Consider the following 19,224-nt stretch of genomic DNA (forward strand, 5'->3'; position numbering starts at 1 on the left):
TAACATTTCAGGCGGAAAGACAGGTATGACAGATAAAAACATTGTCACTAAGCTCAATAAACAAATCTAAAGAGCCATAACGTATATGTATAATCTCTCTGTAGATGGTTTAGAGATATGAAGCAATAACATTGTCTCTCCTTTTCCTAATGTGTCTTAGTTAGGAAGCCAGAACCTAACACAGGAATAAGGTGTTGTAACTAATGACTGTAGGTGGCATACCAATATAACAAATGCATGCTCTGGGCAGAAAGCAATTATAAGATACCCTGAACAATAAGAAAGGGCTTGTATAGCATAATATTTTTACACCATATGTCTGTGATTTCTGTAGCACATCCTCAAAGGCATTTCGCTGTCAAAGGTCACACATAAAGCTAACAAAATGGACAGCATTTATTCATTTGTATGCTACCTCTGAAGTCAAAAATGATATTCTTTGTCTCTGTCACCTTTATAGTTTATTTTAAACCTATACTACTTGTTAGTAAGTAAAAAGTTGCTAAAACACAGGCTATGATATCAAAAAAAGATTTATTTTTTGGCAACTTTTAAAGATTTAGATCACCTTTAAATTAGCTTTTAGTATATTGCAGACACTTTGCATTTATTTGTAATTTTTTTTTAAGATTGCTGAATCATTCAGCAGCTCTCCAGTACTCTCCAATCATTAAGCATTTGTACTGTCAACTTTAGAAATTCTTAAAAGATGGAGATTTTAATTGTGTGTAGGAAAGCTATGTATACTTGTCTCTCCTCTGTGTGGTTCTGTGCAAAGAGGGGGAGGAGTCCCCATCCCTGTGAGCTGACAGTCAGTAGGGATCCCCAGTGGCAGAAAATCATGCTCTATTTAGGGTGTGCAAGGAAAGGGGTCCTTGCCAGTGCTCTAAAGAGTAACGTGTGCTCTTCTCAGGGCACAGAAAGCCAAAGGGAGTGGGGACACAAAGGGAGTGCCACATAAGTGGGGGTTCCCCTCAGCAGCACAGAGATAAAGCCATATAAAATATTATGTAAAGTTGGCTCCTGGCTGGCAGGCTGTATGCATTATATTAAAGGTACTGCAAATAAACCCATCACCCTTTCCTCTGTGTGTGTGTGGGTTAGGGAAAGTCCCAGGGAGGGGTAGTACAGCCCAGTCTGTCCTGTTCCTGGTTGAAAGAACGCCAAATCATAGCCAAAGCTCCCCTTTTATGGAAACACAGGTCTCCTGTAGCACCACAAGGAAGATGATCAGTGCAAGATTTATAGCAGTAGCAGAATAGGGTTACACATGTCATTTGTTTGTTTTTTTTAATTAGTAGGACAATATTTACAAAGTACAGTGCAGAACTGTTTTTACTTCAATTTCGTATTTATTGTATTCCATAATAACTTTAGGGGTTACAACTTTTTTCTTTTGGTCAGATCCATTACAAATAAAGATTAATAATAACACTTGCATTTTTATGTTGTGGTTTGTTTTTGAAATGCAGTCACTGTAGTAGAGTCCAAGTTTAAGAATAAATTAATTTGTATAATAAACACAGTAGATGCCCTTGGATGCCAGGGACAGGGAAAACAATCAAAATAGTACAATAGTTCCTAAAATCCTATAACTTTATTATAAAAAAAAGAAAAACACAACCAGCCCAAGGTGTTTTAATTGAAGGGCACCATTTTATTACTGCCCAAGAGTTACTTGAGCAGGCTCATGCAGGGTACATGTATGTAGAGTTTCTTAAGTCTTAAGTGTATTGCTCACGTGCCCACCCGAAGCAGGTACAAGAAACACAAACCCAATTAATTGCACTTATGTTTAACAAGAGGATATTCATCCCATTTCAGCTAGAAAGCTGAAGGATCTACTTCTTCTGTTCATCTGCAAACAAAATAAATGTAATGTCTACATTCTCCATACATACTTAACTTGGGGGTTAAATGATTTTTGTCTAGATTCTCTCAAAGACTATACCAGAATTATAACTCTAAGGGCAAGGGCACACATAGCATATTAACTGCTTCTCTCCACCTGCGGATTTTAATAAGGTGGAGGGAACATGATCCACTCTTATACGGAGCTGAGCAGAGATCGATCTGAAAAATGAGAAAACAAGCATTTCCAGGCCTATCTCCGCTCAGTGTAGCCGCACAAAACTCGTGACCTAACTAACAGATATCCAACAACTTATAAATAAATACACAACAAACTGACCATTAAACTTGGAAAATGGTGATTATCAGATATTCCAGTCCAATATCAAAGGACTAGTGAGGAAATGTATAAACTGCATGTGTTTCTTCTTTATTGTTTTTTCCCATTGAAACATTGTTATCTATGAGTGTAAGGTTACTCCTCTGCTTAAATATATATTATCTACAGCACAAATAATGATCACTTACGGGTCTTCTTTTTCCTTCAGATCATGGTAGGAGAAGGTGTTTTGTACTGCTGCTTGTCTAAGAGAAGAAATGGAATAGGAGCAGAAGCCAATATAAATGCTGGAGGATGCAACTTCAACTCTTTCTTAAGAAGAGCGGTCAGATTTATAGGTATTTGTAATGATTTCTACAATGCACTTATTGCAACCATTTCCCCACCATGCCAATATATCATAGTTTTGTACTAAAAGAAATGACAGTATGCATTTATTCATTGAAAGATAACCAAAAGAAATTACACCCATTTAATATATGGACATAAGATTTACGACCAACTATAGTTGTGCCCATGGAATTGCCATGTACTAACATACCAGTGCCTATATGCACCCCTTTCTAGTTTTATGCTGGTTTGTAGGCAGACAAATCTAGTGCATGTGAGCCTTGTGCAGTAAGTAGGTATTCATACATGTGTTCAGCACTGAAATGCTCATTGAATCATAAATTGTGGGTAAAAACATGGCAATTTTACTGTACCATATACTTTCAAAATACTGCAGAAGCTTCCCTTGGGAAGGAGATTCTCAAATAAAATCCATGTTTAATCAATGGCTGCAAAGGGGCACCAGGACAGGATACTGTTGTACGCCGCAACCTCTGCCACTCCCTAACTTGGGTAATCTAACTTGGATATCTCTATGGCAAGTGGGGGTGGAAGGTGGATGCCTACATGCCTCACTCCTCCTGTCCTAACACAAGACTCACTACTCCAAAATGGAGACCCGTGGCAATCCTGCAAGAAGCAAATTCAAAAGGAACAAATTTAGCAAAGGAATTCAAACACACATGGGATAATTATGAATCAACTAATAAATAGAAAGAGAAAGAGAGAGCATCCTATAAATAAGTTATCAATGCAATGACTTACATGCTGCATGCTAATATGTTTTGTTTTACCTTGTAGGGGTCCATATTTTTGGATTATGTTCTACTGCTCTGATAACTGACATTATTCAACTCTCAACTGGTTACCAAACCCCATATTTCTTGACTGTGTGTAAACCTAACTACACGTCTTTAAATATATCCTGCAAAGAAAATCCATATGTTTTGGAAGACATTTGTTCTGGCTCGGACCTTGCAGTTATAAATTCTGGGAGGTATGGAATTCTGAAGCTCTTTTTATCTTTTTAAATGCAGAGATCTTGAAATACATACATTAATGAATGGGTGTAATTCAGGGACATAGCATATGTGTGGCCAAAAATACCCTGAAAATCAACTCTGGTAGGTTGATATCACTTCAGTACTGCTAGTTAGGCATGGGTTGCATGTATGGAAACAGAATTATGAGGGTAAGGGGGAAAATAATTCCACTCATTTTTTCATTGGTTGTGGAGTTATTTATCTTTTTATTCAGCAGCTCTCCAGTTTGCTGTAATCCTGCCATTATAACTGCCTGCAGGCTTTATGTGCTATAGTCTGTGTTCATTCTAAAGAATATCCATCTTATTGACAACAGGAACATGCTCTGTATCCAGTAAATGTTCCTACCTCGGTTGTGCATATATGTTCTCCTGCAGGGAGTGTTACTGGACATGCATGTGTTTGGGTAATTATTTTTCAGGGTTTATAGTCAAGTGATAAAAGTTTTACAGTTGTCTCAACATTGTAGATTTGGTACTTATAAAGCAATAGGCAGCAAACCATGTCCTGTGTATTTGAAGAAAGGGTATAATTCCATAATTGGATCTTTTCTGTGTTCTTGGCTACTTCTGCAGTTTTTACACCTGCCATAGGATGAAAGGAATATTCTGTGGGTGTCTGTTGGTTTCTTTCAAGACGAAAATAGGATTATTTTTAAATAATTGTTTCCCATTTAGTGAAGACAGAGCAAAACATTAGGAGGCTACCTTTTCATTTCACATCTGTTCATCTTCCCCTTACTTATGTTTTCTCAATTGGCCCGGTGAGAAATGACATCATTATAATTTATATGAACTATTAAAAACTACAAGCAAGGAAAGTTGTTATTTCTATCCGGTGTCCTGAACTGGGACTGAGGCAGAGAATGATGTAATTTTATTGCCACTCACTGAATATAATAATATTTAGAACCTGTAAAGTTCTATGTTCATCTATGTAGCTCACCAAAAGCATGCAGCCTAGTCTCATTTTAGTCCATGGGCAACAGCCCTTTCAGTGCTATCCCTTCATATGTAAAGATGTAAAGTAAAAACAGTGCCTTTTCTTAGTGTAGTTGGCAACTTGACAATTTTGAGTACTGATGAGTACATTTGATTGAAGTTTAGTTACTTTATAATCAGTCTCAAGTGGGAGCTAGTCACTTCCCAGTGCCTCCATTCATTAAACAACCAACTGCAAACTGATTATATCCACTCATTGGCATATGGCAACTGTATGGAATTCTAAGTTGGTAATCCCCCGTCAGCACCGGCAGCACTATTCTTTAAAATTCGTTTCAGCACACAAACCACAAACTATTTTTTTCTGCAACATGTCTTAAAACGCATATATCATAAAATACATGAAATATTCTTAGGTATAAGAAAAACTGGATGATTATGTATAGGAAAATGATTGAATATTTGTTGCATGTCTTGTAGTTTCTTTGACTTTTAAAGAGATGATTTTATGTCTAGCAGAAATGTTCTTACAGCTAAGATTCAATTCATCCATTGCAAACTCTATGGGGAATATTTATTATGCTGTGTAAAATGAAATTTGCTGAAAAAATGGTGTAAATTGTGTAAAATAAATGGCGAATTTATCAAGCTGCGTGTAATTTTACACCATGTGAATGGCAGATTGCTTCCGGCAGAAGTCACTCTAAGAAAAAACACGTAAAAATTTTATGAGCAGTAAGAGCAGTAATTCAGAAAACAAATTCTGTTCCTGTAAAATCTAAAAGCCCTAATGGGGAAGTAAGTTTGTACTGGCAACTGCTAAATTGGGCTCCGTCTGAATATGTGACCCAGTTCTACAGAACAAACCTAATGTCCTTTGTGGGACCAACAGTTACTAACAGTGATCTTGTGGTTATCAGAGCAAGTCAGCATGTATCCTCTGCAATAAATGTGGCACTATTAAAGTTTCCTTATAGAATTGTGTGTAAAATGCTCACATTTTTGTCTTCTTCTGGCAGAAAGTCATTTCCTTCTCAACATGCCACGCTTGCAGCATTTGCAGCAGTCTACATTTCTGTAAGTAGATCTATTTAGCTTCCTATCTATCTGTCTATCCATCTACACATCAAAATGTAAAAGTGAGTTGTAAGAAATCATCCTCCAACATTGTTAACTGTGTGTCATACAGGCCAGGAGTTTTTGAGTGGAGGGCCCCCCTCAGCTCGTGAAATTGTGAGAGATATAGGAAAATATCAGTGTATCAATCATTTAGCCATAGTTTTATGACTATCCAGGTCAGGAAATACAGGCAGGCAATCACCCCAAATCTCTTTTGTACACATGTTTCTGTTTTTCATAGGTTGCTTTGTAGTTTAGCCTATTTGATTACTCTGTGACTTTATGTCACAATAATGTCGCTATGGGAGTGGGTGAGACTATCCTTTGTTGTTGGATATATACATCCTCAGTGGGATACAATTCCCCATCCTATATTACCCCTAAAACACTCAATATGTTTCCTACAATGGAGTTACATTCAAGATTCAAGAAACAATGGGTATATGAATAGCCAAGTCAGGAGTGCATGAATGAAACTCCTTTCAAGCAATACCTGAAAACCAATTTTTGTAATACCATCCTGAAAAAATGTGTTGCAAGTGATGAAACATTCCACTAAACAACAGAAAACAGTGTAAGAAAATAAAATCAGAATGCTGGGATTGATCAGCAAGGGAAACACAGACGCTGAATGAATGGAAACAATAGAGATAGCTGTGCCTGCACTAATGTAACCTAGAGAAATGCGGTTGCTAGGATGAAATTGGTGCCTTTTTTATATACTCTCAAAAACAGCCTTTTCATTTCACCCTGTGTTTTTCTCCTATATGCAGGAGAAACCTTATTTTTTATACTATAATTAGACTGCACTCTTATTATCCCAAGAACAAGAACTATAAAAACCTATCCACCTCTGCAGAATTGTCTAAATATTTACTTGTTTTATCTCAATTCTTGCATTATGAATTACATTCACAATGCTATGAGTGACTAATTCAGTGCTGTCCAAATGGCAGCCCGTGACCCCCCCCCTTTGTGTGGCCCCCACATGAAATCTTCCTGCTGTGACTGGTTACCTTGTGTAAGATTTAAAAAGTATCACTACTGAGATTGGCCCCTGCATTGTTTACACTTACATTTAGACAGTAAACGCCTACATTGTTCACACCAGTAATCCCCCAGGCATTGTTCACACCTGTAACACTGTGGAGATTTGTCACCCACTATATTTATGCATGACTGTGGGCGACAAAAATCTCCCCATCGGCCAATGCCCTTAGAGTGGTCCTTATAAGTTTCACCATCTCCTGCTCTGTTGTGCATTCCCTATGCTCCTGTGTGCCATACTCCCTATGCTCACTGTGTGTCCTATTTTCTGTCTGTGTATGCCGTACTGTGCTCCCTGTGTGTGCCATATTCTGCCTGCCCAATGCTCCTTGTATGTGCCATACTCTGCCTGTCCTCTGCCTATGTGTGTGTCATACTCTACCTGCCATATGCTTGTGTGTGTGCCATTCCCTGCCTGCCCTATTCTCCCTGTGTATGCCACACTCTACCTGCCCTATGCTTTCTGTGTGCCATACTCTGCCTGCCCTACACTGCCTGTGTGTGCCACACTCTGCCTGTCCTACGCTCCCTGTGTGTGCCATACTATACGCCCTGTGTGTGGCATTCTCTGCCTGCCCTATGCTCCCTTCATGTGCCATAGTCTGCCAATCTGTGGTTGCCTACTCTACCGGTCCTACTCCACTTGTGTGTGCCATACTTTGCCTTACTCCATCTGTGGTATGTGAGCCTGGTAGGGGTTTGTTCAGAGAGTTTGTTAGCATTTGGAGATTGTTTTTAGTGTTATCCACAGGGGAGGAGGAGGCATATGGATTTAAGGGTATGTCCTAATATGACCTTTTCATATATGAGTGATGGGTATTTTCCTGCAGTAAGTACCAACCGTTTGGTTGTTTGGTGTGCTACGACCATTAATGTGGATATAGTCTTATGGTTTAAATTGGGTGTGGTTCAAAAACAGGGAGGGGTCAACACTGGCTTCCATTACACTCTACCATGTAGGTCAGAAAATTCTTACATGTTCAGCACAGATCCTGAGGTTGTCTAAACCAAGTGGTCTACTGCTAAACACCAACACTATGATGGACTGACAGATTGACATGTAACTAAATAACCAGCAATTACAATAAAAGCATTAAAAACATCACCCCTGTGGAACTAATAATCAAAGGCTCTTTTTAGCTTTAAACTAATCATTATTATGAGAGAAAGAAAAGCATTTCAGGAGTACAAAACAGCAAGCTCTTTCTTATGGCTTAATATAAATGTTAATGGCATGCTGGAGGTTTACCAGCTCAAGTCACTTGGTCATGAAGTTCTAGGGAAGGAACAGTTTTGCATGTGAAATATTCTGTTAAGTTTAGATGCAATGTTAGATCAGACTTTGAATGACACAATGACAAGCTTTTAACTGTGCTGAAAATACATCTCTTTCCTTCCTACGTTTAAATGGTAAAAGCAGCCAAGGCACGCAGCCAACCTTGCTCAAGTATCAATTAATTCTTTTCAGTCCCACACACTAAGCCACTTCATGTTACAGGAGAATGCAGCCCACTTTTGTTTTTTATTTTGGTGTATTATTATTATACATGGAGGTGGGGCTGTATTCTTTATTAAATAAATGGATGGAATATACAAAAACCCTCATTTATAGAGGCAGAACCCCTGTATAACTGCTTTGCCCATCAGACCTGGATGTACTGTGCCACCACAGCTGAATTATACATTGCTCTCCCTGACTATGCATAGAAATGTAAATAATATATTTCCCCATTGCCTTGCTTTCCTGGAGAATAAGCTGTGGCCCCTTATACAGAATTACCTATGAATGCACATCTTTCTGTGCTAGGAATGCACATTAATTATGTGTAGGAATGCATAAAGGTATACGTTTTTTTCATTTGGGTGTTCATTTTTGGCAAATCAAATCTGGTCTTCATCAAAGTACGTTATCATTTCAAAAAAGTAAGTTGTAAATAAGTTAAAACAAGAAACTGGGTGAAATGATAACCCAGTGAGTATTTGTATCAGTTCACTGGCCAACCTTGAACTGCAAGAGCCCCGCATTTTGATCTAAATAATGTAACTAAAGGCTAATTGATTGTAACAATGCAATGTCACCAGCAATGTGTTTTTTGTAAAAAGTGTATAACATCTAGTCATTCCTGAGAGTTAGTACATGTTCCACCAATGGTATGTGGTCTTTAGACCTGAAGGGAGTGGCAGTTCCAACTCTTCAAACTGTTCTTACCTTTAACTATTTAATGTTCAACAGAAGATGCAAAGACTGTTAAAGTAAAGACAAATTAACCCATTGTTTATTAAAGGGGTTTTTCTCCTTTAAGTTAAAGTGATACTATTATGGGAAAACATGTTTTTTTTTTCAAAACACACCAGTTATTAGTGCTGTTCCAGAAGACTTCTGCACTGAAATCCCCTTTTCAAAACAGCAAACTGATTTTTTTATATTTAATTTTTAAAACTGACATAGGGCCAGACATATTGTCCCAGGTGTCCCAGGCAATAACAGTAAATGTGTAGACTTACAGAACATTTGTTTTTTAGATGGGTTCAGTGACCCCCCCCCCATTAAAATCTGGAAAGAGTTCAAAAACTATAAAAAAGAATAAATGAAGGCCAGTTGAAAAGTTGCTTAGAATTATCCATTCTATAACACACGGAAAGTTAAATGTGAACCACCCCTTTATGATAATTATTAGCAGGGCTATATTATACATTTAGATCAAGGTATCTGGGATTCCCTAAAAGTGAAGAAATAAAACAGTGTTTCCAGCTTAAGTCAGAACATTAGTTCTGGATATATCTACCTGTATATGGTAGTTCAGATTGATTAAGGGCAATAAAGGCTAACAAATTAAGTTTGAATAGAAGTATTTCAATGACTAAAAATTGCAGAATAATAATGTTATATTGAGCATGTAAACATTCTTATGGTAACCATATTATTTTTCTATTGTTTTTTTTTCTTTCATAGATGTACTTCAATGCTACATTAACAGACTCCTCTAAATTACTGAAACCATTGTTGGTGTTCTCCTTTATAATATGTGGGATTATATGTGGCCTCACACGTATAACACAGTACAAGAATCACCCTATTGATGTCTACAGTGGATTTTTATTGGGAGGAGGCATTGCTATATATTTGGTAAGGAATTTATGCAGCAGGCAATTCCAATTATACACAAGGCATTGTTACACATTGTTACAATTATCACTGTCTATAACAGAGCCAAAAACATTCCTAGTCAGGGCCAGAACTAGGGGTAGGCAAAGTAGGCACCCGCCAAAGGCGCCATCGTGATGGGGGGGCGCACTTTAAAGGTGATTTTGTTTTTTAAACCCTGGTTTGCTTGGCCTTACTTTTTCAATTTTATAAACCGCCTATTCCAACCCCCCTCTTGCCTGTGATTTGTACTGCTGGCACTCCCCACATCCCTCTTGCCAGCTGCTGGCACAGGTACATATTTGTGGGCAATATGATGGATTTTTGGCTCCTGCTGGCACAGATACATATTTGGGGGCAATATTGTGGATTTTCTGCTGGCACAGGTACAGATTGATGGCAAATATGAGGGATTGGCTGCTGCTGGCACAGGTACAAATAGGGGTAATATGATAGCTGCTGGCACAGGTACACAGATCTATGGGGCATTATGATGGATTCTTGGCTTCTGCTGGCACAGGTACAAATTAGGGGCAATATGATGTATTTTTTGGCTACCGCTGGCATAATTACAGACTGGGGTTAACACTATGATGGCTGCTTTGTCTTATGCTGGCACAGGTACAGATTGGGGGTAATCTGAGGGATTGACTCCCGTTGGCACAGGTAAAAATTGGGGTAATATGATAGGTGCTGGCACAGGTACATGGGGCAACATAATGGCTGCTGGCACAGGTACAAGGAGCAGTATGAATGGTAAGGTAGGAAATGGTAATGTAGGACCAGTTGGGACATTGATTGAAGCCCTTGCCTAGGGTGCCAAAATACCTTGGCCCGGCCCTGTTCTTAGTGCAACCATAACCGAAGTTATATTCTATGGAAAATAAACTGAGTAAAGGAATGTTCCAGATAAGGCAGCAGGTGACAGATTTTAGTTATATAATGTATATTTCCATATATATCAAAGAGTGAAAAAAGTGATTGCCACAGTTTATAACACAGTTATAATATCTATTCACTTCTATAGAACCCTTAATTTTATCCTATGACAAAACATATTTCCCTAAAATCCTATATAAGTGAAAATAGAGCATTCCCGTGAACTGTGTCAAGCTAAAGTTTCACCTTATGGTAAATATACTCCAAAGTCAAGTGTTTAGTGTGTATGTGAGGCAAATCATAGCTATGCATCCTGCATTTGTATTTTTAGTAATTATTTCAAGACGGTTATCTAACTGGATTAATTCACTTAATAGAATGACATTGTAGGTTAGTTGTGCACTATAATAAGTTACTTACAGTTCAGTAGTTACACTGTATTTAGGAAGTTTAAGACCTGCCTGAATCTATGCAACTTCAAAATGAAAAAACTGTTGTATTTGTAAAAACAGGGTTACAAATCAAAACCACACACAGGTGTGTCCTGGTCTTCCTCCTTTCAATATAATAACTCTTCATGAATAAAAAGTTGTAAAATACAATACACTTTGTAGTAACCAACTATGTCTAGAATGCAAAGCTTTGTATAAGACTATATAATTTTATATATAAGGGTCTCTCAGCAAAGCTCAGACTATAAAACTCATAATATCTATTGTATAATGGGAATGATTCTATATAGGATTGCATTAACGTCAGTCTTAATTTATGTTTTATTATGCTTTTATCATCCACATTTTCCAATGTTTAGGGACTTTATGCTGTAGGAAACTTTCAGCCAAGTGAAGACAACATTCCTCAAAAGCCACCTCCTCCAATTAGAGAACCTTTAAGATCTTTAACAGAAATAAGTCAAGATGTCAATAGAATTCTACCAGGAAAGAATGGCAGCACCACTGATGGCATCTCTACCCATCATGTAGAAAATATCTTGACCAGAAATCATAGGGAATCAGGCTCTCTCACAAATATTAAGAGAGCAAGTACCGATGTGGAAGTAATCACACCACGAAGCCCTATGGGAAAGGAGAACATGGTAACATTCAGCAATACTCTGCCAAGGGTGCATACACCCTCTTTTGAAGATCCAGCTAGAAGAAATGCAACAATCCATGCATCAATGGATTCAGCCCGTTCAAAGCAACTCCTATCCCAATGGAAGACTAAAAATGAAAGCCGTAAGCTGTCTTTGCAGGTCATTGAGACTGAAGCTGGTCTTTCCCCACAAAGGATAATAGAAATGAGGTCTAGCTCTGAGCCAGTGAGGGTTGGTGTTAATGGAGAGCACATAGGACCAGGCAATTCTTATCTTAAACTACAACCTGGCAGTATTCCAGGCTGCAACAATACTGGTATACCTGGTGGGCCAAGAGTCTCAATTCAGTCAAGGCCTGGGTCCTCCCAGTTAGTGCATATTCCTGAAGAAACACACGAGAATATAATTACAACATCTCCTAAATGTAGTTCTGCCAGATCAAAATGGCTTAAAGTGGCTGAGAAAAGTGTTGTTTGTCGAAGTAATAGTCAACCGAGAATCATGCAGGTAATAGCCATGTCAAAACAGCAAGCAATGCTTCAAGGGAGTCCAAAGAGTTCAGAAGGAAGCACAGTTAGTTGCACTGGCTCAATCAGATACAAGACTCTCACAGAACATGAACCAATAAATATTGTACGAATTGAAGCCCATCCAGAAAACAACAGGCCAATAATACAGATGCCTTTAGAAGGAGAAGGCAGTGGATCTTGGAAATGGAAAGCTCCTGAGATAGGTACCTTGCGGCAAGCCTATGAGCTGAATGACCTCAACAGAGACTCCGAAAGTTGTGAATCCTTAAAAGACAGTTTTGGGACAATTGACAGAAAAAGGAGCAACATAGAAAATGATCACCTTCTTCATGGAATTACTACAATACGAGTTACACCAGTGGAGGGAAGTGAAATTGGGTCAGAGACTGTATCTATTGCTTCGAGCCGTGATTCTACTCTAAGAAGAAAAGGCAATATCATTTTAATCCCAGAAAGGAGTAACAGCCCTGAGAGCACTCGAAACATCTTCTACAAAGGAACTTCACCCACTCGCACCTACAAAGAATGAAACAATATGTGAGATTTCCATTGGTTTAAGATGAATTAATACTACATTGATAACGCTTGTGCTCTTATTAGTTTGGGAGATAATGCTAGAAATAGTATTATATGTGCCAATTTACTAATGATCGAATGATCGAAGGTAAAAGTTTCTGATGAAGAATGGAAAATTTAGAACTTGTGCAGAAGGGCTGAAAAAAGCACAATGCTTAGAAGTCAAACCAATGTGAAGAATCAAACGCATTATACAATCAATTTCCTTAAAGAAAAAAGTGATTATAGGAAGAAATGTGATCTAACTAGAAAATGCGTAACAGACTTTAGACACTTTATTTCATGAATGTGCCAATTCAGACATATTATGACCTAAATCTAAGAATTTATAGTTTTCACAGCAAAAATAAAGAAAAGATTTATTTAATGTAAAATATTTACATTTGCCGTTTATGCACTAAAATAAAAATTAAAGGTGAAATGTGGTGCTTTGAGTCTAGATAGCATATCAGCTAAAGCACATAAGGAATATTAATGTGTTCTTCTTTTGACAGTCAAGTTGCTTCTGTATAGAATAGGACATACAGCTCTGTAAATGCGGATCAATCACACTTAACTTTCCAGATTTTGGTGTGGATCCGATTCACCATGGTATTATTGTTTCTTTTGTTAACTATAATTTCTGAATTCTGCTTAACATTTATTAAGTGCAGATCATACTAAAGAAATAAAGGTGCTCAATATTAGGGACATTCCTACTGACAGAATCATTATCTCCTGGAGAATTTAGAGACTCTGAATGTTTTTATCCTTATTTTATGATTAACCTTCACTATCCCACACCAAAACAGGGTTTAATGTATTTTAGGTGTAAAGGTATACTTTAATGTTTTTATGAGAAGGTAACTAAAAGTTTCCTATTATTAATGCAGAATACTGCAAGATATTATTGGGAGCACCAAGTAGTGAACCTGGGGTTTACACAAATTTAATAGAAAATGCTTAAGTCCAAGAGATTTAAATGGTAGCACAAAGAAAGGCACAATAAAAGGAATGTCTGTGAAGATGTAAGCAATATTGTAACAAATGTGTAAGGTGTGGAATTTGGCACAGTACAATTAGTAATACAGTTATATGACATTTAATGAAACAATGCCAGTTTATAAATGGTACATGTTGCTTAAAAATCATTGTCACTATCTCAGAAAGAATATACATACACCATAAATACTTCACAGAAACAGTTCATGAAAGAAATAAAAGTCTGACTGTCAGATTTGACAATTCACTGATTTTCCAACTGGCATTTAAAGCAGCTGCAGGCCAATAGACTACTGTTGCAAGACAAGGAATTCATCAAGAAGTCACAAATTAAGACTGCTGGCAGTCTACTTTGTCACCCCAGAGGAAACTGGTAATGATAGTTGATATAGGGGCATAATGATTAAAGGGTACAGATAAGAGACCCTTCCTTATGGGTCTTAAGAGTAGAGTATTTTCTGGTAATTCTATGGGAAATTTCTCTCTATAATTAATATGCCCGCTGAAGTTAAAATGTTTCTACATTTTTGTGCAGCACGTGTAGAGCAATATCCTGTAACACCTCCCTTCAGCTTTTTTCTCCAATGTCCACGCTCTCTATGTCTCATGTCAGGCCACAGGTAAACAATGCTAAGCACAGATGTTTTGCATCAAGGATGGTGCTGGCAGTGCTGGAATTGAGGATATGGTTACATGAAAGGTTGTCATCTTCAAATTTGCACCTCTTTCTGATGCAGACCAACTTTATAACTGGCCATATATAATATTTAAAATGATCTTATGGTAAAGACCATATTATATAACATTTACATGTCTGGTTTCTTACTTTGAGGGAACATGGGCTTTTACAGTCTCTGTGCTGTTTTCAGATGGAGCTTCTTTTTGAGTTGTCCCTGAACAGATATAACTAAGGTTGTAAAAATAAAAATGATCTGTTTTTAATACAAGTAGCAAGCAGACACTAGTGATGGGCTAAATGCATTGAAGTCAATGGGCGTTTTTTCTAGAGCAAAAAATGCATTGGAGTAAAAAGTGTTTATTTGGGGCAAATTTTTACCACCAATTCATGAAATAAAATACAGAATTTCACTACCAAGCCATGCCTGGCTCATCACTAGTAGAGATGTTATTAGAAGTTGCAGGATTGAGGCCCCCAGTCCTAAGATAGAGAGACTTGTTCCTATTTTCAGCATTTTCAAGGTTGTTATAATATAAAAGCATTCTGCAAAATTACAAGAAACATCAAAATGCCTTCAAATAGCTGAAAAACAACACAGTCAATGTGCATTCCTACATGCTGGTGTTTATAAACCTCAGCAGGGTTTTACAGATTCTACAGCTCAATCCCATTCTGCATACTTCCGGACACAGGGTTATTTTATAACATGGGCAACGTTTGTGATAGGAAAGTAACCCAGATGTTTGCTTTCATTATTCTAACGGGACTAGGCTGCTGAGCACTAACTGTTAATTCATTGCTATGGCTACAAGAAAGAAAACTCTGCCCATGTTATTGCATAATATCCATTTATGCAATAAACCATTCGCTGTATATTCATGAATCCAATAAATTACATTTGACCATTTGGCATACCCCCCCCATTAGGTCGTTCAGAAGTTTATTAACCAATATAGAACTAAGGTTTAAGTGATTTTAAAACTCTGTACAGTTCAGGTATAATGAGATTTTCTTTTTTCTGCTCAAGCGTTCCAAAGTCTTAAACGAGATTTCTGAGTGTTTCAGCAATCCCTGAAACTGTGCTTTTAACATGAATCACATTCATGTAAGTCATTTTATACTTAAAGTGCCAAAATCTGTTTTTTTATAAATGCCGTATTAAATCATATTATATTGTGAAACGCCGACTACAGATGAAACAAATTGAATCACTTGTTTAAAGAGACACCTGCAGAGATATTTGATAAAAGATAATGCCTTTTGTAAATGTCACCTTTGTTTACATTATACTAATACCTTAATTTCAAAACAATTAATTACCAGATGGCATCTTTTTAAATTTCTAATTTTCTTACTTGCTAAAGAGGGCACTAATTTCTTTGTGAGGCTGGGCTTTATTGAATAAAGACTAATAAATATGACTATGTTTTTCAACAAGAAATCCTCTATGTAAAGTAATGTGTTTAATAAAATGTTATGCAAATGTTTTCAAACTGAAAAATTTGTAAATTGCTATAAATGTATTTTATCTAAGTAAAAATCAATGCTATCATGTGAGTTTATTGTGTATAACATCACAAAATAAAGATAAAATCTCCTGTGCATTATCCTTTCACCTGTATCATTTCAAGTCAATTAGAAGGACAGGGTGAAATTACCACTATTACTTTCTAATATAAAAAGGTAAGACTGGGTTAGGATTTGCGCCCTGTACAGTATGGTAGGGATCTCCCTTAGCTCTTAGTTTAGAACATGTTTATATATACATACATATTCCTTGAAAAAGTTCCCAACAGGGATCGAAACGTTGGAATAAGATACCATGTAAAAATAAAGATTACATTTTTTCACCAAAAGGGAGTGCTGTTTTGGAAACTATTGGTATATATATATATATATATATATATATATATATATATATATATATATATATATATATATATATATACTCACCGCCAATCCATCAAGTCCCGGGTGCTCCTCGTCAAAAGGCATCTCCACGAACGTCAAGGAACCGGCACACCCATGTAAAAATAATTAATTTTTTATTTTTTTATTATATCATAATCCAACGTTTCGGTCCTCGTTGGGACCTTTTTCAAGAATCCAACGAGGAAAGAAACGTTGGATTATGATATAATAAAAAAAATAATAAAGTGAATTATTTTTACATGGGTGTGCCGGTTCGTGGATATATACATAATTTAATCGAGCACCCCGTACATACACTTTGGCCTTGGTGTACGGATACTCACTGGACTGAAATCTCAAATTTATCTGGTCAGGCTTTTTGGTGCTCCAATGCTACAAAAAATTTGAATCAGAAAATTCACCATCTCAGACCCGTCAAGGTCCTGTATACAGTAAGTCGAAATCAAGTTTTCGTGGTCTGTGCTGGGGTTAGCCTGAAAATCCTATTTTGGGGGGGGGGTTTCAGGCAAAAACTTGAAAAATTCAAGAGATTTGGGAAAAAAGCATAATGCAAAGTCAATGTTATAGTATAAGATAAAAAAATAAAATTTCTGGTGTCAGTATTTTAGGGAGTATCTGCATAATTTAATAGATTATTAAGTTTTATTATTAAGTTTGAAGATTGCTTGAAAATGCAGACACGCCGAAGGAGAAGAGGGGAAGACTGTGGTGTTGATCCAGTGTTGATTGGCAGAGGCCGATCCACTCTGGTCACCTGGTAACAAACACAAAGCAATAATCGCACACTGACGGCCTGCAAGTTCCACTGGATATGTGAAAACGAGTGTGGGTTTAAAACCAATTTTATTCAAAGTATAAAGTTAAAATCATAACATGAACACTTGGATGTTGGCAGGCAGGGGGGAGCATGGCTTGATGCATTTCATGACTGCTAGTCACTTCCTCAAGAAACCATTGCTTGAAAAGAAGGTTATGAAACCAGTAACTCCAAGACGTGAACAGCTTTTCATCGGTTCAACCAGTACCTATAAATAAGGAGGAGAGAGATCTTAAAAACATTTCAGCCCTCATACAAGTGTCTTCTTCAGTTCTACTGAGTGGTAGAGAATTCACCTTTAATCACAATGGTTCCATTGAAAATTGTCCTATTTGGTAAGAAAACAGTTTTCACTGTGTAGTTCGGTAGGGAGCAAATATTTGCTGTACATGCTATACTTTGTATATTATGTGGTTTTACATGTAACCCATTTTGTATTGTATATAACCCTGTAAATGTAATGATGGAGTATAGAGTAACTATATAGTTTGGTAGGAAGCCATGAAAGGAATTTAATTCTTGTTTATTTTTCTGTGTAAAATTAAAACCATTGTGTTTTATACAGCCTATTATCTACTATCCCTATAGCCTAGTTTCAATTTGAATGGCTGCCCATGTGGTTACACGGCAGCTTTTTCTATAAACATTACCTGTGCTTCAGTTCAGAGTACAGGCATGGGACCTGTTATCCAGAAAGCTTCAAATTAGGGGTCAGGAAGGTCATCTCCCATAGACTCCATTTTAATCAAATAGTTTAACTTTTTTTTTTTATACCACGTGTACTTGGTCCCAAGCATTGGATAACCAGTCCCATATCAGTATATGTAAATACAAATAAAACCCCTTCATATTTTTGTTGTTAGTGGGCCTTTAATGGTTGAGGATTACATATCATCAGGAAACATTACATATAGATGGCACTAGATATCCAATAGTTATCTCAGCTTGTTTTTTTCATAGAACAAGGAGCTGAATAAAACCATTTGGTTTAAATAATGACACAAAAGGATTACATTTCCTAATAGCATAGCCTTATTTGCAGGATTTCCTACTACTGGAGTTCTTAACTATTTTTGATGTTTGGGTTCCTGCAAAGACTGTCATTCATATCCACAGGGGACAAAGTCATGCAATAAAACACACGCCAAACTATGTCATTGGTACAGAACGTTCATAAAAACCATTTAATCATTAAGAAATAAGGTATAAATATCATATCTTTACCACATTGTTCTAGAATAGTTGGACATTATTATGCTAAAAGAATCCATATGGGCTTTGCAAAAACCTGGAAAAACATGAAAAGGTTTCAAGATGGGACGACTCATTTGATTTGTACTGATTTACTGCATGGTACTTTTTTTCAGAAAATTCAGTTTGTCAGCTTCTTCTATGCAATTTCATAGAACCTTTATCTGCTTCACAAAATGTGATTTATTACGAACAAGAAATAGCAAATATTTGCTGTTCATTGTTATAATAAGAACTTCAAAAAAAGGCATTGAAGTTAATTTTTCCTCTATATATATTCCCGGTAAGGTTTCATTTTGAGTATGCAGTACAGTTGTGGGCGCCAGTCCTTAAAAAAATATTAATGAGATGGAGAGAGTGCAGAAATGTGTAACTAAACTGGTGCATGTGCAAGGACACATAAATACTCATTACAAGTACATTTAAGCATATTATCAACATACAGCAGGGGATCCTTTTCACACAGAAAAAGAACGAAGTAACAGAGGCGACCCCTTTAGACTTGGGATATTCAGCTTTCACTTGAAGCAGCATAGGTGGTTCTTCACAATCAAGTTGTGGAATGCCCTGCCGGGTGATGTTATATTGGCAGATTATATTAATGCCGTTAAGAATTGATTGGATGACAACCATAATATCCAAGGATAGTTTAATATATGTATACGTA

General features: G+C 36.9%; 1 protein-coding gene and 1 long non-coding RNA gene across 2 annotated transcripts in view; one reads left to right on the forward strand and one right to left on the reverse strand.

The window, feature by feature from the left end:
- The window catches only part of LOC108714376 (2-lysophosphatidate phosphatase PLPPR4), a 34,703-nt gene extending 18,544 nt beyond the window's left edge, over positions 1-16,159 (forward strand). The window contains exons 3-7 of the mRNA XM_018258546.2: positions 2,400-2,529; positions 3,323-3,518; positions 5,525-5,582; positions 9,625-9,798; positions 11,507-16,159. Of these exons, the coding sequence (XP_018114035.1) occupies positions 2,400-2,529; positions 3,323-3,518; positions 5,525-5,582; positions 9,625-9,798; positions 11,507-12,850 (1,902 nt within the window). The 3' untranslated portion in view covers positions 12,851-16,159. The remainder of the gene's footprint in view (positions 1-2,399; positions 2,530-3,322; positions 3,519-5,524; positions 5,583-9,624; positions 9,799-11,506) is intronic.
- A 1,160-nt stretch (positions 16,160-17,319) lies between these two features.
- The window catches only part of LOC121403070, a 73,128-nt gene continuing 71,223 nt past the window's right edge, over positions 17,320-19,224 (reverse strand). Inside the window, exon 2 of the long non-coding RNA XR_005967024.1 lies at positions 17,320-17,514. This is a non-coding gene — a long non-coding RNA (uncharacterized LOC121403070). The remainder of the gene's footprint in view (positions 17,515-19,224) is intronic.

This window comes from Xenopus laevis, chromosome 4L, assembly GCF_017654675.1.
Source record: "Xenopus laevis strain J_2021 chromosome 4L, Xenopus_laevis_v10.1, whole genome shotgun sequence".
Lineage (NCBI taxonomy): Eukaryota > Metazoa > Chordata > Amphibia > Anura > Pipidae > Xenopus > Xenopus laevis.